At 47.2% G+C, this 22095-nt stretch overlaps 1 protein-coding gene across 15 annotated transcripts in view; it reads right to left on the minus strand.

Moving 5' to 3' along the window:
* The window catches only part of TBCE (tubulin folding cofactor E), an 83322-nt gene that overhangs the window by 6135 nt on the left and 55092 nt on the right, over positions 1 to 22095 (minus strand). For 9 of the 15 annotated variants that reach the window (XR_003727395.2, XR_013413804.1, XR_013413806.1 and 6 more), the window contains 10 exon segments: positions 21604 to 21692; positions 13980 to 14079; positions 11947 to 12046; positions 8762 to 8838; positions 7220 to 7315; positions 6611 to 6675; positions 6448 to 6512; positions 5595 to 5747; positions 3851 to 4004; positions 908 to 976 (listed from right to left, as the gene is read on the minus strand). Coding sequence is in view for 12 of the 15 variants with exons in the window: in XM_015126572.3 (XP_014982058.2) it covers positions 908 to 976; positions 3851 to 4004; positions 5595 to 5747; positions 6448 to 6512; positions 6611 to 6675; positions 7220 to 7315; positions 8762 to 8838; positions 11947 to 12046; positions 13980 to 14079; positions 21604 to 21692 (968 nt within the window). In the remaining 3 variants the exon portion in view is untranslated. 15 annotated transcript variants of the gene reach the window in all.

Below are 22095 nucleotides of genomic sequence, written 5' to 3' on the forward strand. Positions count from 1 at the left end.
AACAGATGGCCAAATGATAGAGCTATGCAGTGCAAACTGGCAGGTCTAATCAATGTTTAAAATCCTTCCATGAATTGCTAACAACAACAAAAATAGCTGGACGCCACTTTCCCTTTTCCCTGCTTAGTGCTTCTTTCCTGATCCCTTTCCCTGCTTAGTGCTTCTTTCCTGACAGCTTGGACAGGTTTTCAAGTCATAAATTCACAAATCACAATTTGGTTCACAACTCCATTACCTCCCACATTTATAACACTATTAAATGAGTTTAAAACATAGGAGTTGCAAAAATGTATAAGAATTTAGATATGTTTTAAAGAATTCATTTCTTTGGGTGTGGTGGCTCACGCCTCTAATCCCAGCATTTTGGGAGGCCAAGGCAGGTGGATCTCCTGAGGTCAGGAGTTCGAGACCAGCCTGGACAACATGGTTAAACCCCGTCTCTACTAAAAATACAAAATGAGCTGGGCATGGTGGCGCATGCCTGTAATCCCAGCTACCTGGGAGGCTGAGGCAGGAGAATCACTTGAACCCGGGAGGTGGAGGCTGCCGTGAGCCGAGATCGTGCCACTGCACTCCAGTCTGGCAACAAGAGCAAAACTCCATCTCAATTTAAAAAAAAAAAAGTTAGCTGGGCGTGGTGGTGTATGCCCATAGTCCCAGTTACTCCAGAGGCTGAGGCGGGAGAATCACTTAGAACCTGGGAGGCAGAGGTTGCAATGAGCTGAGATCACGCCACTGCACTCCAGCCTGGGGGACAGAGGGAGACTGTCTCAAAAAAAAAAAAAAAATTCATTTAAAACTCAAAGCATTTACTTAAGTACTTAAGAGATACACACTTAAACACACTATCTGTTTTGGCACCTAAGGACTCAAATACAAATAAACTATTTGAATCTGAGCGTCTTACTTAGTAGCTGGTTTTTGAGCATAAATGGTTGTTGTGTTTTGAGTTCCCAATCTTCAGGTGCACCATATTCTGTTTAAGAAATCAAAAGAGATGAATGATAAACCAAAGGCCACTATAAGGAAAAAAAAAAAAAAAAAAGCATAGGTAAGTATCCAGACAGCCTGTGCCTTTCCCAGGACACATGGAGCTGCCTTTATTCAGTGTGATTTTTAGGAGTGATGGACAACAACCACTCCTAAGGGCACAATCGTCTGTCTACCCAGAGCTGCAGACTCTGTAACTTACCTGGCTCATTGTTAACGACCAGTGAAACTCAACAGAAGACAATACATGAAAAGCAGCGTGTTGACACGTGTATTACATCATTGTTCCTCAGGTGTCCTCACTCAAACTAGCAAGAGAAGACTGCCCTCAAATACTTCAAATGTTTTCCCCAAGTGTCACCTTTGGTAACAGTTCTTTCTGCGCTGAGAGAAACCTGGTGCCACCTGAGACACAATCCACAAGACACCTTCCCCAAGTTTCAACCAGACCGTGCAGTGCCAGGCTGGGCGCTCAGTACCACACTGCAAAGCAGTTCCTCGGCCGGGACCACGGCCTCCATAGAAGAGGAAAGCAGAATTTTTTCCTGCTCTATGCCAAACAGTGACAGAATTTCTCTAAATCCCCCTGTATCTGTGCTTTTGTCTTCTAGCATTCTGAGCAGTGAATACTCAACAATACCTGGCCAGCTGCTTCAGAATCTTCCCTTGCCCACCCCCAAGTGATGTAGAATTCAAGGAGTGGAGCGTGGCCAGGAAATTGGGCCGGCTAATGGAGTCATTTGAAAGTGATTCCTCCAGGCTGCTTTTCTTCCTTAAAGACACTGTTCAAGCCTAAAGCGTTTATGCAGTGAGCTGCTTGCATTAAGAAATATAAAAAAGGAAAATCACATGAAAGCGAAATGTGGAATAATAATGAAGGCAAAACAAAATGGAAAGTACATCAGGGACAAAGACTCATGAATTCTTAGCTTCAAAGCCTGAAGAACCAGGCTGGAGGATTTAACGAACCACTGTGCATGCCAAGTGCCAGCCTTGGTAGTGAGCCCTGGGGATGAGAGCTTACTGCAGAACTACACTCTCATGCGAACTTTCCTGTTCACTAGAACTACCTGTGGGGCTATAAAAAAAACGGATGCCGGCCGGGCACAGTGGCTCTCGCCTGTAATCCCAGCACTTTGGGAGGCCAAGGCGGGCAGATCACCTGAGGTCAGGAGTTTCTGAGACCAGCCTGGCCAATCTGGTGAAACCCCATCTCTACTAAAAATACAAAAAAATCAGCCAGGCGTCGTAGCAGATGCCTGTAATCCCAGCTCCTCAGGAGGCTGAAGCAGGAGAATCGCTTAAACCCAGCAGGTAGAGGTTGCAGTGAGCCGAGATCGCGCCATTTCACTCCAGTCTGGACAACAGGAGTGAAACTCTGCCTCAAAAAAAAAAAAAAAAAAAATAGGGATGCCTCAGAGATAAACTGGAGTGCTTCCTACCCTTTCTACAGTGGAGCATGGTGCACCACCTGAAACCTAGTGAACATGTGCAAAGAGAAGAACCTATATTTAAGAAGTGCTTTCCTGGCCAGGCGCGGTGGCTCACCCCTGTAATCCCAGTGCTTAGGGAGGCCGAAGTGGGCGGATCACGAGGTCAGGAGATCGAGACCATCCTGGCTAACATGGTGAAACCCCATCTCTACTAAAAATACAAAAAATTAGCTGGGTGTGGTGGTGGGTGCCTGTAGTCCCAGCTACTCGGGAGGCTGAGGCAGGAGAATGGCGTGAACCCGGGAGGTGGAGCTTGCAGTGAGCCAAGATCATGCCACTACACTCCAGCCTGGGCGACAGAGCGAGCCTCCTTCTCAAAAAAAAAAAAAAAGAAGTGCTTTCCCGGCTGGGCGTGGTGGCTCATGCCTGTAATCCCAGCACTTTGGGAGGCTGAGGCAGGCAGATCACAAAGTCAGGAGTTCAAGGCCAGCCTGGCTAGCATGATGAAACCCCATCTCTACTAAAAATACAAAAAAAATTAGCCAGGCATGGTGGCGCATGCCTGTAATCCCAGCTTCTCAGGAGGCTGAGGCAGGATAATTGCTTGAACCTGGGAGGCGGAGGTTGCAGTGAGCCAATACTGCACCACTGTACTCCAGCCTGGGCAACAGAGCGAAACTCCGTCTCAAAAAAATATATACAAAAATTAGGCATAGTGGTGCGCACCTATAGTCCCAGCTACTCTGGAAGCTGAGGCAGGAGAATCACTTGAACCCAGGAGGTGGAGGTTGCAATGAGCTGAGATTGTGCCACTGCATTCCAGCCTGGGTGACAGAGCAAGACCCTGTCTCAAGAAAAGAAAAAAAAAAGAAAAAGAAGTGCTTTCCTGCCGGGCATGGTGTCTCACACTTATAATCCCAGCACTTGGAGAAGCTGAGGTGGGTGGATCACTTGAGGTCAGGAGTTCGAGACCAGCCTGGCCAATATGGTGAAACCCCATCTCTACTAACAATACAAAAATTAGCTGGGCATGGTAGCGGGCGCCTCTAATCCCAGCTACGCGGGAGGCTAAGACAGGAGAATAACTTGAACCCAGGAGGCAGAGGTTGCAGTGAGATCACTCCAGCCTGGGCGACAGAGCAACACTCCATCTCTTAAAAATAAAAAAATTGCGTTCCCTTCCCCAAATGCAACTCTCTCCGTTTCAGGAACATACACAGTCTCCTAGGTTCCTCCTGCTGAGAGACACTGCTCTTACCCTGCTGCCCTCGCCCCAGGAAAGTACCTATAGTCCATTCAGATGAACAGAAAAAGCCCAGGAAAGGAAGGGCAAAAGCAACACTGAGAACCTCTTTTGATACCCAAGGGAACACTTTGTTCCAGCGGGAAATCCGCCCCCTGCAGGCCACCAGCGTATACGCACGTACTCAGGCAGAGGAACTGGTATCTAGGATGGGCTCTGAGGAATTCTTCGCTGAGTCTGTTTTTGTCCGGATCCTGATGTCCACCAGCCTGTTTCCACTCATTTCCAAAAGCTTTTCGATAGTCAAGCTCAGCTGTCCGCCTCTCCTTGGGGAGAATCTATGTTGGTGTGACATAAAGACAAATCTGTTAGAAAGACTTTTTCTAACAAGTCCTTTGCATTTTGCACTTTGTCCTTCCTCCACAGCACATGCAGAGAATAATCACATTGAGAGGGACAAGATATAGTTTTCACTCTTCTTTTTAACACTGACAGAACTCAGGGGTTTATTAGAAAAGAAAAAAGAATTTGTTTTACACTTTTTTTAAAAATTTGAGATGGAGTCTCGCTCTGTTGCCCAGGCTAGAGTACAGTGGTGTGATCTCAGCTCACTGCAACTTCCGCCTCCCAGGTTCACGTGATTCTCCTGCCTCAGCCTCTGGAGTAGCTGGGATTACAGGCGCCCGCCACCACGCCCGGCTAATTTTTTTGTATTTTTAGTAGAGACAGGGTTTCACCGTGTTAGCCAGATGGTCTCGGTCTCCTGACCTCATGATCCACCAACCATGGCCTCCCAAAGTGCTGGGATTACAGGCGTGAGCCACCATGCCTGGCCTACGCTTTTAATTCATGAGAGTACTTGCACGTAGGCCAGTTTCAGGACTATGCCAGGTACCTTGGGTCACCTCCTCGAGGTCTGCCTGGAGGCGCCTGCCCTGGTGGAGCTGACTGACTCCCAGTGAATGCACAAAAGTGCTGGCAAAGGCCGGGCGCGGTGGCTCAAGCCTGTAATCCCAGCACTTTGGGAGGCCGAGACGGGCGGATCACGAGGTCAGGAGATCGAGACCATCCTGGCTAACACGGTGAAACCCCGTCTCTACTAAAAAATACAAAAAACTAGCCGGGCGAGGTGGCGGGCGCCTGTAGTCCCAGCTACTCGGGAGGCTGAGGCAGGAGAATGGCGTAAACCCGGGAGGCGGAGCTTGCAGTGAGCCGAGATCGCGCCACTGCACTCCAGCCTGGGTGACAGAGCCAGACTCCGTCTCAAAAAAAAAAAAAAAAAAAAAAAAGTGCTGGCAAGGACAAGGCATGGGCTTCCCACTTTTATGGGGAAGAGTAGCTGAGAAGGACAAGAGAAAGCAGCTCTGTGGTTCGGTTCTTTCTGCCTACATTCCCTGAAAACATGGAGAAGCTGCCTGGGATTCCTCAAACGACGCGCACTGATGTCGCTGCTCTCTCCTGAGGAGCTGGAAAAGAACCGTTATTATGAAACTGCACAAGGCTGATCTTTTACCATTCCGAGGAAAGCTACATCTCACCTCCTTTACAATATTCAAAAACAATTTCTTTTTACTTTTTTTTTTTAATTAAGACAGGGTCTCACTCCACTGCCCAGGCTGGAGTGCAGTGGCATGTTCATGGCTCACTGCAGCCTTGGCCTCCCGGGCTCAGGTGGTTCTTCCACCCCAGCCTCCTGAGCAGCTGGGACTACAGGCACTTACAGGCGTGTAACACCACGCAGCGAATTTTTGTATTTTTTGTAGAGATGGGGTTTCACCAGGTTGCTCAGGCTGGTCTCGAACTCCTGGACTCCAACGATCAGCCTGCCTCAGCCTCCCAAAGTGCTGGGATTACAGGCGTGAGCCATGGCGCGTGGCCTAAAATCATTTCTAGTCTAAAAAATAGCTAGTCACGACGCCAGTGCTCACCTCACATTTGTTCAGGGTCTTCAGCTGGCCAATGCTGGCGATAATGAGCTGCCGCGTCATGTTTGCTTCTTTGTCCTCCTTGGTCAGGGGGTTTCTTAGGCAGGACAAAGCCCGTAGACTTGGTAACTTGTCTAGCTCATTGAAAAATGACCACTGAAACACAGCAAAAGGAAATAAATGAAAAGCAGTATGTTTCGTGCTACTTTTGCAGAAGTTTGAACCAGCGACAGGAAAGCAAGTCCCTACTTCTAATCTGAGGCAGGGAATTTCATCATGCACCAAGCAACCCCCTCTAGAAAGGTCACATACTTTCACTCTTTTTTTTTGAGACGGAGTTTCGCTCGTTTCCCAGGCTGGAGGGCAATGGTGCAATCTTGGCTCATCGCAGCCTCTGCCTCCGAGTTCAGGCGATTCTCCTGCCTCAGCCTCCCAAGTAGCTGGGATTACAAGCATGTGCCGCCATGCCCAGCTAATTTTGTTTTTTGTTTTTTGTTTTTTTTAGTAGAGATGGGGTTTCACCATGTTAGTCAGGCTGGTCTCGAACTCCCAACCTCAGGGGATCCGCCCGCCTCGGCCTCCCAAAGTGCTGGGAATATAGGCGTGAGCCACCACGCCCAGCCACTTTTACTCTATTAATGTGCCATTTGAGTGTGAAGTCCACTTAGGTGTGAAGTGAACTAATTTCTTTCTTAATATTTTTGGCTTCATATGAGGAGTTCCACGCTGAGGAGGCATTTCTCTTTTGATTTAGGTTTTTTTTTTTTTTACTTTTTGGTAGAAGGAACCTCCGAACTCTGCCGTGACAACGGAAAGAGGCAACAGTGTGCTGGGCATACTCCGAAGCAGCTCTTACTTGTGATATCTGATTGTCATTTACTACAAGGTACTGCAAGGACGGGAACATGGAGGTTTTGCACCCTATTAAAAAGAGGAATGAAGTTACACAGTAGAAGTGAAAGAAGTAGCTAAAGTATAGTATGGGGGGGATGGGATGGAACTTTACTAATCTTATATACCAATTCCAGCATCCGGAAAATGTATAGAAGAAATTCCAACGTCAGAGAGGATTAATTGTTCTAACCTAAAAATCAAAATGTAAAATTTGATTACACAGAACAATCTAAAATGCTATAGGGTATCAACCAGACTCGGTTTGTAAATTTTTTTCTACACCCTAGGTTTTTAATCCCATGTAAAATACTTAGAAACCATGAAGTCCAACTTAGGACATGCAAAGTGAACTCTTTATCCTATATTCTAATGACTCTATAGTCACCTAATGGTTCTTGAGTACCTACTGCTATGTCAGGTGCTAAACACATCTCAGAGGAAAGAGACACGGTCTACTGCCCGGAGTTTAACGAGTGAAGACTATCAGCATTATCGCCAGGGTCAAACTATTCATTCTTCAAATTATCTGGTACAGACATAGTCCACATTATACAGCGTTCACAAGTACATTTTCTAAATGAATTCAAATGAAAATTTTCCAAAGGGAATTACTCAATTTAGAAATTCCATCATTGTTACCACGTTTCTACTGAGAAAGCATACATAGTATATAAAAATTGCTTCACTAAGAATTGACTGAACACTATTGTATCAGGCATTTAGAGGCAAATTACCTGGGCAGGTGGGCTATCAGATACAGCTGATTTTCATCAATTAATTGATTAGAGGAAAGGTCTAATAACTTGACTGTCTGGAGAACATCTGTTGGCCTGTATGGAAAATAAAATTTTTTCACCGTGAATTTCTCTTTTGTTTTCAAAGATACAGCCTTAAAATGCCTGCATTTGATGCGATGGAGGGTTGGGGGTAAAAAGCAAGTGGATATGACTATAAAAGGGCAACCTGAGGGGTGCCTCTGGCAATGCACAAATTCCTGCCGGTGTCAATGTCCCACCTAGCCTGTGATCCTATTTCATAGTTTTGCAACTTGTTACCAATGGGGGAACCTGGGTCATGGGTACAAGTGATATCTGTGTATCATTTCTTATAAAACTTGATGTGAATCTATGATTATCTCAAAATTAAAAAATTTAATTTAAAAAACCTGCAGGCCAGGCACGGTGGCTCACGCCTGTAATCCCAGCACTTTGGCAGGCTGAGGTGGGCAGATCACCTGAGATCAGGAGTTCAAGACCAGCCTGGCCAACATGGTGAAACCCCGTCTCTACTAAAAATACAAAAATTAGCCAGGCATGGTGGGCCGTGCCTGTAGTCCCAGCTACACAGGAGGCTGAGGCAGGAGAATCACTTGAACCAGGGAGGCGGAGGTTGCAGTGAGCCGAGATGGCGCCACTGCACTCTAGCTGGGCAACAAGAATGAAACTCTATTGCCAAAAAAAAAAACACACCTGCATTTGCCTACATAATGAAACCCTTCTGTACACGAAAGTCTTTAAGATTCTGAATCCCTTAATTCAGAATCTGTTGTAAATTTTCTCCCACAATTAGGTTAATTTTACATAGTAATTTAATATTATTAATAAAAAAAGGGAGATGAGGCAACAATATATTTCAGAGAACAAGGTTTTACATGTACTTTGGTACAATGACCTGAAACAGATGATGCTAATGAAAAATACATTATTTAATCCTTACAGCATATCCTACAGAACTTCCATTTAGAAATAGCAAATTGGCTGGGCACAGTGGCTCACGAGGTCAGGGGTTCAAGACCAGCCTGGCCAAGATGGTGAATCCCCGTGTCTACTAAAAATAAAGAAAATTAGCCAGGCGTGGTGGCAGGCACCTATAATCCCAGCTACTCAGGAGGCTGGGGCAGGAGAATCGCTTGAACTCAGGAGGCGGAGGTTACAGTGAGCCGTGATCACCACTGTACTCCAGCCTGGGCGACAGAGTGAGACTCCGTCTCAAAAAAAATAAAAAAAGAAAAGAAAAGAAACAGCAAGCAGCAAGTTAATACACTGATGCAAAACTAAGATAACTCATGTCTTCACAAATACTTAATTCTGATGAGTTTCCTTTGATTAGAACCAATTAGTCAAATTCTAATTTGCGAAGGCAATGAATAATAAGCATTTTTCCTAATTCTTGTTTACAAATCCTTCTAAAAATTAAGGTGAGATATAATTGAGACCATTTGTTTACTCAGAATGATGACTAATGGGGATAGATGCATTTAAGTAAGCCCTAGTTACCTTTCGGAAATGACAATATTGTTAGACTCCAGGTAGAGTTCCTCCAGGCCCGGGCACCACGCGGCACACCGCAGCACCTGGAAGAGAAACTCGGCTCAGGCTCAGGTGGCCTCTGTTGGCTGTTTCTTCCCGGGTGTTCATAGGAACCACCACGAGGATTCAGCTCAGTTACTGTTTCAGCAAACAAGTGCCTCACCGACAGTTCATAAGACTGTTTCAGGCCTGGAATGGTGGTGGGGGGGTGATAAATAAAATGTTAAAGGAGTGCATTTTAATGCTGTGGGAGCACATACTGTGGGCACTCTGAGGCCTCGGAGGTAGGTGTCAATGCATGGTTTAGGTAAGGCAGCTACGAGGTGGAACAGGAGATACTAACCGCATGTATTAGTATTTGATAGAATTTGCTTAACCAAAAGAAGTAAGTTGATGTTAAACAACTTTCCTCAATTCTAAATGCCAATCTGGGTTTGTAAAGGATATGCTAATTTTTCATATCCTTTCATAAATTTCTCAACAGTTATTTCTTCTTTCATTATTTTTTAATTATACATTTTTTTAAGTTTTCATTATATATTTACAACAAATATCCTACATCCATGATTCTCTCCAGTCAAAAGTTCTTTGAGGTCAGGCACAGTGGCTCATGCCTGTAATCCCAGCACTTTGGGAGGCCGAGGCAGGTGGATCACTTGAGGTCAGGAGGTGGAGACCAGCCTGGCCAACAGGATGAAAGCCCATTACTACTAAAAATACAAAAATGGCCGGGTATGGTGGCACACACCTGTAATCCCAGCACTTTGGGAGGCTGAGGCGGGCAGACTGCTTGAGGTCGGGAGTTTGAGACCAGCCTGGCCAACATGGTGAAAACCCATCTCGACTAAAAATACAAAAAATTAGCCAGGCATGGTGGTGCATGTCTGTAATCCCAGCTAATTGGGAGGCTGAGGCAGGAGAATCGTTTTGGCCCATGAGGCGGAGGTTGCAGTGAGTCAATATCACACCACTGCACTCCAGCCTGGGCAACAGAGCAAGACTCCATCTCAAAAACAAAATAGTTGAGATAACACCCTTGGCCATGGCCAGAGAATGGAATCATCTGACTCACCCATCCTGCAAACTGTCCTGCAGATAGCACAGGTTTTAAACTAGCTGTTAAACCTGCCCGTGACCTTGTTGGCCTTGGCCACATTCATCCACATGGATATATGGTCCTTGGCACTGATGACGCAGTTGCTGGTGGAGCATTTCTGCCCCATGCACAGGTCCACGAACTTGCTGGCATCTTTCTGCATGTCAAGACCGTGCCTGCTGCTACCACACTGCACATGAGCCTAATTTTTTTTACAAAAAAAAATTTTACAAAAAATTTTTTACAAAAAATTATTATATATTATATATAATTATGTGATAATTACATAATTTTATATTACATAATTATATATAATAATATATAATATTACATAATTATATATAATAATATATATAGCATCTACAGGATCTCTCGATGTTGCCTAGGTGGGTCTTGAACTCCTGGCCTCAAGCGGTTCTCCTGCCTGGGCCTCCCAAAGTGCTGGCTGGAATTACAGGTGAGAGCCCCCATGCCCAGCCTCACCAACTATTTCTAAATTTTCTCACTGGAACTTTACTGTCATCTCTACCACCTGAATTTCTGTGTGCCCTTCCTAGTTTATTTGGAGGGTGAGGTGGGTCTTGCTCTGTTGCCCAGGCTGGAGTACAAAGGTGCGGTCCTAGCTCACTGCAGCTTCAAACTCCTCGGCTCAAGTGATTCTCCCACCTTAGCCTCCCAAAGCGCTGGGACTGCAGGTGTCAGCCCCAGTGCCTGGCCCCTTCTTGTCTTCCAGCTGCATCTACACTGGAGAGGGAGTAAGCACCTCACAGAGGGGCCCTAGGAAAGAGGCTCCGTGGGCATATTAAGGGCACAAGGGACCCACCTGTCTCTCACTGAGCAGCCTCTGTGGCACTTCCTGGGTGAACATAGCTGGGAATGTATTTCTACACCCTTGGTTTGAAAGTGGAATGCCCGAACCGGGTGCGGAGGCTCACGCCTATAATCCCAGCACTTTGGGAGGCCGAGGCGGACAGATCATTTGAGGAGTTCAAGACCATCCTGGCCAACATGGTGAAACCCCGTCCCTACTAAAAATACAAAAATAAGCTGGGCATGGTGGCAGGCGCCTATAATCCCAGCTACTTGGGAGGCTGAGGCAGGAGAATCGCTTGAACCCGGGAGGCGGAGGTTGCAGTGAACCGAGATTGCGCCACTGTACTCCAGCTTGGGCAACAGAGCGAAGACTCTGTTTCAAGAAAAATAAATGAATAAAAATGAAAGTGGGCTGGGCACGGTGGCTCTGGCCTGTAATCACAGCCCTTTGGGAGGCCGAGGTGGGCAGATCACCTGAGGTCAGGAGTTCGAGACCAATCTGACCAACATGGAGAAACCCAGTCTCTACTAAAAATACAAAATTAGCTGGGCCTGGTGGCGCATGCCTGTCATCCCAGCTATCGGGAGGCTTGAGGCGGGAGAATCATTTGAACCTGGGTGGTGGAGGTTGCAGTGAGCCGAGATCGCGCCACTGCACTCCAGCCTGAGCAACAAGAGCAAAACTCCGTCTCAAAAAAAAAAAAAAACAGACAGTGGCATGCTCTGCGTATGTGAAGTCAGCACACCTCAGAGGAAGTTGTACTGCCAGACATAAGTCCCAAACGCTGCTGTGCTGAGGACCCACAAGTCTACTTTTGAGCCCAGCTGTATAAAATGAACCGCGGCTTCCAAAAGCCGAACTTCTAACAAGAAAAGGATGTGAGAACCTTTCTGCTGCTTGGCTTCTGTTCTAAAAAAAAAACTTACAGGAAAACTCAGGGAGCTATCAATAGCTAACACGACGCTCAGCACATCCTCAGTGCATACCACAACGGAGCGCCACTGTTTATAAAGGCCCCAGAACAAGTCCAAGTGAGCTGAGAGAGGACACGGATTCCTCGATGCAAAACTCAACTACGATGCGCTTTTAACTCGATTTTGCAAGGCACTTTAAAGAATCTTGTTATCTATTAATAGATATTGGGATGATTTAAACGAAGCCACAGTTATACTTCAATTCCCTACTAAATCAAACATTTTTAATTGCTTATTAATGTGTAATAAACCAAAGAAATATGATTACCTCAGCCCACGTTATTCCTGTTTGATTGAGGACTAAAACCTTCAGTGCAGAAAACGTTCCAGTTAATGCTGAACCGGAGGGAAATTTTAGTTTATTTTCACTGTGTAGAAAAAGAAGATACAATATACTTATTTCTATACAGTAAACCCAACTGAAATAGTCGTTGAAAGCAACAACTTGGGTTTTAATCTAAGGGGTTTGATTTGTTTCGATCTTAAAATGGAAATCACTTTTTTAATGATTCAAGTGAATCAAGACTACCTAATTTTTAACATTTACAATTTACAACTTTTTGGGATCAGCTGTGTAAAGATGCTTTCACAGGATTAGGGCAGCCGTATGCGGCTGCAGGCTTCCTAAACCCGAAACTCAGGCGTTTGCAAGGTGAGCTTCCAGCTTCACAAGACATGGCTCTGGACAGTGCAAAGCAAAGTCCCGTTCTCCAGTCTTACTGATACACTGAATCGTGGGCTAGCATTTTGCTTCTCTAAACATAGAGTCTGCCCTTTGGCTAGGAGGATGGATGAAATTATGGCTAGGAGGATGGATGAAATTATTGTCCCTTAAATTCTTTCTCAAAACTCTATTCAATCCTGACAGTCACTTTGAAAGAAGATATATTAAAAAACACAAGCCCATCGAAGATGAGACACCATGGGTTGAGTTACCCCTATTTGCTCTATTTGGGAGCACAATTCATTCAGGCCTACCTGCTATACTGTACACTCACCTGTCTATGCAAAAATGGTTTAAGAATGAAAGGGGAAACCTGTGCCGGGCGTGGAAGCTCACGCCTATAATCCCAGCACTTTGGGAGGCCAAGGCAGATGGATCACCTGAGGTCAGGAGTTCAAGACTAGCCTGGTCAACATGATGAAACCCCGTCTCTACTAAAAATACAAAAATTAGCCGGGCATGGTGGCAGGTGCCTCTAGTCCCAGCTACTTGGGAGGCTGAGGAAGGAGAATCACTTGAACCTGGGAGGCGAAGGGTGCAGTGAGCCGAGATCCTACCACTGCACTCCAGCCTGGGCAACAACAACAACAAAAAAAAAAAAAAAAAAGGAGGAAGCCTGGCTAAACCCTTGGAAAGTTAGGTTCTGAGATTAAAACAAATCAAATACTCAGGAAGGCCTGGAAAACTGTGACATTAGTAAAATAGTTAGATTAACGAAAAATCCTTATCAAAACAGAATTAAACAGTATCCCAATGAAATTACTCATTCCTACAGCAATTAAATGCTAGAAGGTTTCAAATTTCAAATAAACAAGCACTTTTAATAATATCACCTCTCCTCTCCTACTCCACAATTAAATATCACCTCCCCCAACCTTCCATCTTTATGGTCAGGCTAAAAAGAAATAAGATCTTGCAGTTCAATGTCAATCTAACTCATCCCCCACCTGATAAAAGTTAAAACACATTCCTTATTCATGAATCACCTCATGTGACCGTTTGCAAGGCTATAATAATCGATGTGCCCTTAAAGTGTCCTTAAAGAGGCGGGACGTGGTGGCTCACACCTGTAATTCCAGCACTTTGAGAGGCCGAGACAGGTGGAAAACCTGAGGTCAGGAGTTCAAGATCAGCCTGGCCAACATGGCGAAACCCTGCATCTACTAAAAATACAAAAAGTAGCCGGCAGTGGTGGTGGGCACCGATAGTCCCAGCTACTCAGGAGGGTGAAGTAGGAGAATCCCTTGAACCCAGGAAGGGGAGGTTGCAGTGAGCCGAGATTGCACCATTGCACTCCAGCCTGGGCAACAAGAGTGAGACTCCATCTCAAAAATACATGTCTGCAGCTCCATTTTACAGGCTACTTGTGTTAGAAAGGAAAATAATTTGGGGCTGCTCTTCATTAAAAGGAATACCTTACTGAGGACTTCTATACCCTCACTATCAGCCTGAGTAATTTCTTCTTAACTCCTGCATCATCAGGTGGCAGCCTTAATCTTTCTGCCTCAGAGATGCTGTGAGGGAGCAAGGAGATGACTTTTATTGTTCATGAAAATTCGGCAACCAAGAGTTCATACCTGAGATTAAGGACTTCCAGGTGTCTGAGCTGATCAGCAATGTGGATCACTTCATCCCATGATGACAACAGGTTTTTTGACAAATCTACCCTTCTAATATCTAAAAGCACATGTTAAGAAACAGTAATTTCAAAAGATTCACAAAAGACATAAAAGTAGTTACTCTTATTTCCTCAGCATGAGTGCTTTAACCTTTCATTTTATACCCTCTAGTAAACTTGAAATTTTTTCAGGAGTACATAATACTTTTTTTTTTTTTTTTTTTTTTTGAGGCGGAGTCTCGCTCTGTCACCCAGGCTAGAGTGCAGTGGCCGGATCTCGGCTCACTGCAAGCTCCGCCTCCCGGGTTCACACCATTCTCCTGCCTCAGCCTCCCGAGTAGCTGGGACTACAGGAGCCCGCCACCTCGCCCGGCTAGTTTTTTGTATATTTTTTAGTAGAGACGGGGTTTCACTGTGTTAGCCAGGATGGTCTCGATCTCCTGACCTCATGATCCGCCCATCTCGGCCTCCCAAAGTGCTGGGATTACAGGCTTGAGCCACCGCGCCCGGCCATAATACTTTTAAGTTATCCAAAACTTCACTGAGAAACTAAAAAGTTCATTATCCGGCCAGGCGTGATGGCTCACGCCTGTAATCCCAGCACTTTGGGATGCCAAGGTGGGGGGATCACTTGAGGTCAGGAGTTCAAGACCAGCCTGGCCCACATGGCAAAACCCTGTCTCTACTAAAAATACAGAAATTAACCAGGTGTGGTGGCATGTGCTTGTAATTCCAGCTACTCAGGAGGTTGAGGCACGAGAATCTCTAGAGCCGGGGAGGCGGAGGTTGCAGGGAGTGGAGATTGCACCACTGCACTCCAGCCTGGATGACAGAGTGAGACTGTCTCAAAAAACTAAAAATAAATTAAAAGTTCATTGTTATATACTCAAAACTTGAGACAAACATCTACAATCAAATGAAAAAGAACCAAATGTCATAACATTAAACCATCCTAGCACTATCCAACAAAAGGAGAGGGGAAAAGCGGTGAGGGTAACTTTGATTTCTTAAGCACCTAAGGTATACACACAAGCCTCACCCCAGCACATGACCTTCTATGGGGCACCATTACCATAGGAATCTCCAGATAAATAGCATCTGCAGGGGAGATAAGAGGGGTCAACTTGGGACACATGTTCAAAAGTGCATGACTTAGGAATTGAGAGGGTGTCCCGTAGCCTGGAAGCAGTTATAACAGTATCACTCCAACTGCCCCCGATACAGGGGTTCAGAGAGGATAACACAGTGGGACTGGAAAAGCAAAGCTGCTGGGCAACACAAGTGCAGGTGAGGGGCTAGGTGCAGGTGCAGCGCCATCAGGAAGGGGCACAGCTTAGCCAGGTCCCCACAGAGAAAAAGGAGCTTGCAGCAGGACCGGGCCAGCTAGTGGAGGAGCCTACACTCTCATCTAACATGTGTATGTGTGGAAATTATTCAATGTACTGGTCTATTCTGCAAGTAATTATTTAGGGCCAGGAGCATCACAGTGGCAAAGCAGAGTCTCACCAGGGAGAGATGATCGCGACACAGGGCCTCTACAGTGTGTCACAGGCAGGCCTGTCTGTGCTCAGGGACAGAGCAGGGCACACAGGAAAGGTGTGTGGCTGTTCTATATGCAGTGCTCAGGGAAGACCACCTCCTCCAACAAGAGGGCATCTGAGCAGAGAGCTGAGGGAAATGGGGGGACGTCATCTGGGAGAGGAGCACGCGGCGGAGGAGTGACAAGAGCAAAGGCCCTGGGATGGGAACGAGCTCAGCCTATGACCGGGACAGCCGGCGCCTGTGTGACTGGAGCAGATGGGCTTGGGGGTACTAGAAACGAGGTCACAAGGGACAAGGGGCCAGGCCACACATCACAAAGGCCTTGCAGGCCACTTCAAAGTCTTTGCTAGTCTTTGCTTGAAACGGGAGATACTGGAGGCTTTGGAACAGCGACAGATGACCTGGGTCTTTTAAAAATCACTCTGCTTTGACTTTGATCTATACTATGTCCAAAAAAAAAAAAAGGAAAAGTCACTGTGCTGCTGGGTTGAGCACGATTGCAGGAAACAAAGGAGGGCCGGGAGTCTCCCGGAGGCCAGAGCAGAGCAGCAGAATGAGAGGGCAGACCACGGCAGAGGGGGCGTCTGACTCTGGACTGGGGCTCACAGGATTGCCAGTGGATTTAGGTGTGAGGCATGGGAGACAGGGAGTGTCAAGGACAACTCCAAGATCTGTGGCCTGTGCAACTGGAACTGTCATTTACTAAGAGGGGAAGACTACAGGATGGGCAGGCGTGAGGGGTCTTAGTTTTGGACATGCTAAATCTATGATGGCTATGAGACATCCAGACAGAGGTATCAAAGCAGCGGCTGGAGAGACAGATGTCCAAGAGGGCAGGCCGTGGAGGAGTGCCAGCCACACCCCAGAAGGTCTCTCAAGAAGCCAGGAGCTCCCATATCTGAGCCTCGGGGTACACCCAACACCCTGCAACCAGAGAAAGGTCCCATAGAAGTGACTGACGAGGACTGGCCAGTGACAAAAGAAGAGCTCTAAGATCCAGGCCAGGCGCGGTGGCTCACGCCTGTAATCCCAGCACTCTGAGAGGCCAAAGTGGGCAGATCACCTGAGGTCAGGAGTTTGAGACCAGCCTGGCCAACATGGTGAAACCCTGTCTCTACTAAAGATACAAAAATCAGGCCGGGAACTGTGACTCATGCCTGTAATCCCAGCACTTTGGGAGGCCGAGGCGGGTGGATCACCTGAGGTTGGGAGTTCGAGACCAGCCTGACCAACACGGAGAAACCCCGTCTCTACTAAAAATACAAAATTAGCCGGGCGTGGTGGCGCATGTCTGTAATCCCAGTTACTCGGGAAGCTGAGGCAGGAGAATCGTTTGAACCCGGGAGGCGGAGGTAGTGGTGAGCCAAGATCGTGCCATCGCATTCCAGCCTGGGCAACAAGAGCAAAACTCTATCTCAAAAAATGAAAAAAAAAAAAACACAAAAATCAGCCAAGGGTGGTGGCACGCACCTGTGGTCCCAGCTACGCAGGGGGCTGAGGCAGGAGAATCGCTTGAACCTGAGTGCCAGAAGGTTGCGGTGAGCCGAGATCGCGCCACTGCACTCCAGCCTGGGTGAAAGAGTGAGACTCCATCTCAAAAAAAAAAAAAAAAAAAAAAAAAGAGCTCTAAGATCCAGTAATAACAACAGCAGCAGGGACAGCCACCGCCCTCACTGCTGCCGCCACTGCCAACCAGACCCAGGCGCTATGCTGATTTCTGGGTTGTTTTCCTTTTTCACAGTAGAAAAAACAGCGGCACAGCAGTCAGAGAGCTGTGTCATTGTGTGCAAATGAACAAGTGGGAAATTACACCCAAGTCAGCCTCGATTCAAAACCCATTTCATTGCACCCCTTAATGCAACAGGGGTCATCAAACGCACATAAAACGTGGAGAAAGTTTCTTTACAAAAACAGCGGCATCACTCCAAAGCATTGGTTAGAAAGGAAATAATTTTAGGCAGGAACCAATTAGGAAGCTCTGCAAGAAGGTCAGGAACAAGGGAAGGATGGCAGAGAAGATGCGAAGAAAGGGATGACTCCAAACCCGGTCGCCAGCTACCCATGCCCAAATCCTGCCAGCTGCCTGGAGCTAACGATGGGGTCTACCCTCGTAAACAGTTGCATTTCAACTGGTAGTATGAGTACCTACAGGATAGCCTTGATTTTGCTGTGGCCGTCGCATCAAATGGAAGGGAAAAGAGTCAGGCTGCCGAAAATTCCAGACCCGGAAAACACCCTCCAGGTCCCCTCGGGCTCCTCCTCCACCCTTGGGGACACATCTGCATGATGGCTTCTGTAAACTGTTCCTCCGCTGCTCCTCCTCAGCCTCCCCTTGGCTGCCCCAGCTTCCTGACACCGCCTCACGCAGGCTCATGCAAGGGGTGCTTTCCAGGCCTCTGGGTGACACTGTGGCCACCCTGTGTTTCCATTAACCCTGCTAAATCGGCTGTTAGGCTGCTGAGGAAGGGTTTAAGTCCAATCACGCTTCCCTCACTGCTGTTTCCCATTATGTAGCCTAGAGTTGTAACTGTCTCTAAGGTCTGTACAGAGCATACAGACCACCTACATCCTGAATCAGCCACGAACAGCTCTCAATATGTGGTCGCCCCTCCTACACACACAGTTCAAGGAGCCCCCGTGAACGCACAGGTCAGGCCTCCGGGCACAGATTCTCCTCCGCCGGTCATGAGGGAGGAGGCGGCTCATCCCCTCCCCTGGAAGTGCCCTGAGATTTGACATATCCAGGTCTGCAGCGCTCCCAATGCCTTGAGTTCTGGTCGAGTAAATAACCTCAAAGACAGACCAACTCAAAACAGGATGACTGGATTAAGCACCCAAAGCAATACTTCAGCTTCTGGCGAGAATTCAATTGGGACCTGCAAGACATTCATCACTGTATCTGCAAACACCAACCGTGACTGGATTATCTCGTGAAACCTCATTTCTTCGTGTCCTGGGGGACATTTTTCTCCAGAAAAGTGCAATATAAACAAACAACATGCTGATTCTCCAGGACACTGTTGACAGCTCTGAGCAACCCAACAGCCAGCACTCCCAAACCCATCTACTGCCACATCTGTCCTTTTTTTTGAGACAGAGTCTTGCTCTTGTTACCCAGGCTGGAGTGCAATGGCGTGATCTCGGCTCACTGCAACCTCCGCCTCCCAGGTTCAAGCGATTCTCCTGCCTCAGCTTCCCAAGTAGCTGGGATAACAGGCGCGCACCACCATGCCCGGCTAATTTTTGTACTTTTAGTAGAGATGGGGTTTCACCACATTGATCAGGCTGTTCTCTAACTCCTGACCTTAGGTGATCCACCTGCCTTGGCCTCCCAAAGTGCTGGAATTACAGGCATGAGCCACCACACCTGGTCCCCCACCCCCTCCTTTTTTTTTTTTTTTTTTGAGATGGAGTCCCGCTCTGTCACCCAGGCTAGAGTACAGTGGTATGATCTCGGCTCACTGCAATCTCTGCCTCCCAGGTTCAAGTGATTCTCCTGCCTCAGCCTCCTCCTGAGTAGCTGGGATTACAGGCACCCGTAATTAACCATACCCGGTTAATTTTTTGTATTTTTAGTACAGACAGGGTTTCATCATGTTGGCCAGGCTGGTCTTGAACTCCTGACCTCAGGTGATCCATCCGCCTTGGCCTCCCAAAGTGCTGGAATTACAGGCATGAGCTACTGCACACGGCCCGATGACCAATCTTCTGAAATAGTTTAGGAATAGACCAGGCAGAAAGCAGAATGCTCTGACACTTCTGTGGCACTGGCTCCTTAGCAAACTCTTTTCTGCATCCACTCTATTCCCCTGACTCCAGCTGCCTAGCTCTGAAAATGACCACGTATTTGCAGCACGCTGGGGTCAACAGAGGAGGCTGCTCAAGGGCAGACAGTGGATGTTGCAGCTACCACAGGTCCCAACAGACCCCCAGGCTGTTTCCCCCAAGGGAACTGAAACCGCAGACATGCAGATGGAGAGAGTTCTGATCTAATTTCCTTCATTGCACCATCCGGGCATTTTGCCAAAGAGAGCTACTTCACCTGGCATCTCTGCACTCAGAAAAAAACTGATCAAAACTGATACTTTTTGTAAAAGTTATTATGTACAGATCAAATAGACTTAATGAACTGGGGAAAGACCTTTTAAAGTTAGAGAAAGTCTATTTGGTTACCATGGGAAATTCTTCTTTTTGTTGAGACGCAGTCTCGCTGTTACCCAGGCTGGAGTACAATGGCGTGACCTCAGCTCACTGCCACCTCCGCCTCCTGGGTTCAAGCGATTCTCCTGCCTCAGCCTCCCAAGTAGCTGGGACTACAGGCACCCGCCACAATGCCTGGCTAATTTTTTTGTATTTTTCGTAGAGACGGGGTTTCACTGTGTTAGCCGGGATGGTCTCGATCTCCTGACCTCGTGATCCACCCCTCTTGGCCTCCCAAAGTGCTGGGATTACAGGCATGAGCCACCGCGCCCAGCCGGGAAACTTCTTAATAGAAACGAGGTCTAGCTGTCATCTAGGCTGAAGTATAGTGCATGACAGGCTCCTCACAGCCTTGAACTCCTGAGCTCAAGCAGTCCTCCCACCTCAGCCTCCTGAGTAGCTGAGATGACAGGCACATGCCACTACACTCTGTTTTGTTTGTTTTGTTTAATTTTTTATAGAGACAAGGTCTCGCAATGTTCCCAAGGCTGGTCTCAAACTCCTGGCCTCAAGCAGTCCTCCAGTCTCAGCCTCCCAAAGTGTTGAGATTACCGGCATGAGCCACCATGCCCATCCTCGAAATTTTCTTTTAACTCACCTCCAACATTTTTGCTTATGGGCAAAAAAGCAATATATGACAAAAATAACACTAATAAGAGAAGGTAGAGAAAAGAGATTCCAAACTTCATAAAGAGCCTCTTTTGGAGTATTATAACAAAGCGCATTCAGCTGCATGAAACCAGAACCAGAGTCTTTCCCACTAAAAATAACTGCATGAGGCCAGGTGTGTGGCTCACGCCTATAATCTCAGCACTTTGGGAGGCCGAGGCGGGCGAATCACCTGAGGTCGGGAGTTCGTGACCAGCCTCGCCAATGTGGCGAAACCCCATCTCTACTAAAAATACAAAAATTAGCCAGATGTGGTAGCAGGCACCTGTAATCCCAGCTACTCGGGAGGCTGGGGCAGAGGAATCGCTTGATCCTGGGAGGAAGAAGTTACAGTGAGCTGAGATCACGCCACAGCACTCCAGCCTGGGCAACAGAGCAAGGTTCCATCTCAAAAAAAAAAAAAAAAGAAATGCATGAGAAAACAGACCAGGGCTGAAGCAGATTCGTCTTGGGTTCCCGGTACACTGTCAGCGGCCCAGGTTCCCTCTCCTCTGCTCTCCCAATGTGTACCAGATGGCTTTCTTCACACTTGTAAGACAGCTGCCAAAGCCCTGGGCATTCCATCCGCTCAAGGCAGGGGGAAGGGGAAAAGCAACAGGCAAAAGGCAGAGGCCAACTAAGTGTGCCCCCTTTCTTTTTTGAGACGAAGTCTTGCTCTGTCGTCAGGCTGAGTGCACTGGCGCGATCTTAGCTCGCTGCAACCTCTGCCTACCGGGTTCAAGCAATTCTCCTGCCTCAGCCTCCTGAGTGGCTGGGACTACAGGCACATGCCACCATACCCGGCTAATTTTTGTATTTTTAGTAGAGACGGGTTTCACTATCTTGGCCAGGATGGTCTTGATCTCCTGACCTTGTGATCCACCTGCCTCAGCCTCCCAAAGTGCTAGGATTACAGGCGTGAGCCACTGCACCCTGCCAAGTGTGCCTCCTTTCAAGGAGCCCGGTCCAGAAACTTCCACCTCAACTAGGGGAAGTCATGCTGGCAAACTTGCAAGCAAAGGCGTCTGGGAAGGTAAATAATATATCTGGGCCCCAACTACACCAAGCAAAACTGAACTGCATTAGGAAGGAAGTTGCGAAGAATGGACAATGGGTAGGCAATTAGCAGTCTCTGGCACAGGCATCAAATCCAAAGTCAGATTCCAGTAACAAGCTCTCGGTGAAAAGGATACTAGGACATGCTTCGGCAACTCCTCCTTTTTCACCAGCACAACTTACTGCACAGTTCCTCAGAGAAACTTCTTGCAACTTGCTCAGCTGACTGCATGAAAAACAGAGTTCACATGGATACATAAGCACGTATGCTATCCACTGGCCCTTTAAAAAATTAAACACATTTCAGACATATAAAAGGGTACCAAAAATAATATACAAATACCAGTAACTACCACCCAAATTAAGAAATAAAACATTATCAAAAAAAGAGCACTACAAATATTACAAATGCAGCTGAAGTCCTCTGGGGGCCTCTCCAAACACGATTCTCCCTCTACTCCCCAGGGGTAACCTTTTTTTTTTTTTTTGAGCTGGAGTCTCGCTGTGTTGCCCAGGCTGGAGTGCAGTGGCACGATCTAGGCTCGCTGCAGCCTCCACCTCCCAGGTTCAGGTGATTCTCCTGCCTCAGCCTCCCGAGTAGCTGGGATTACAGGCGCTTGCTACCACAC

This window comes from Macaca mulatta, chromosome 1 (assembly GCF_049350105.2).
Source record: "Macaca mulatta isolate MMU2019108-1 chromosome 1, T2T-MMU8v2.0, whole genome shotgun sequence".
Lineage (NCBI taxonomy): Eukaryota > Metazoa > Chordata > Mammalia > Primates > Cercopithecidae > Macaca > Macaca mulatta.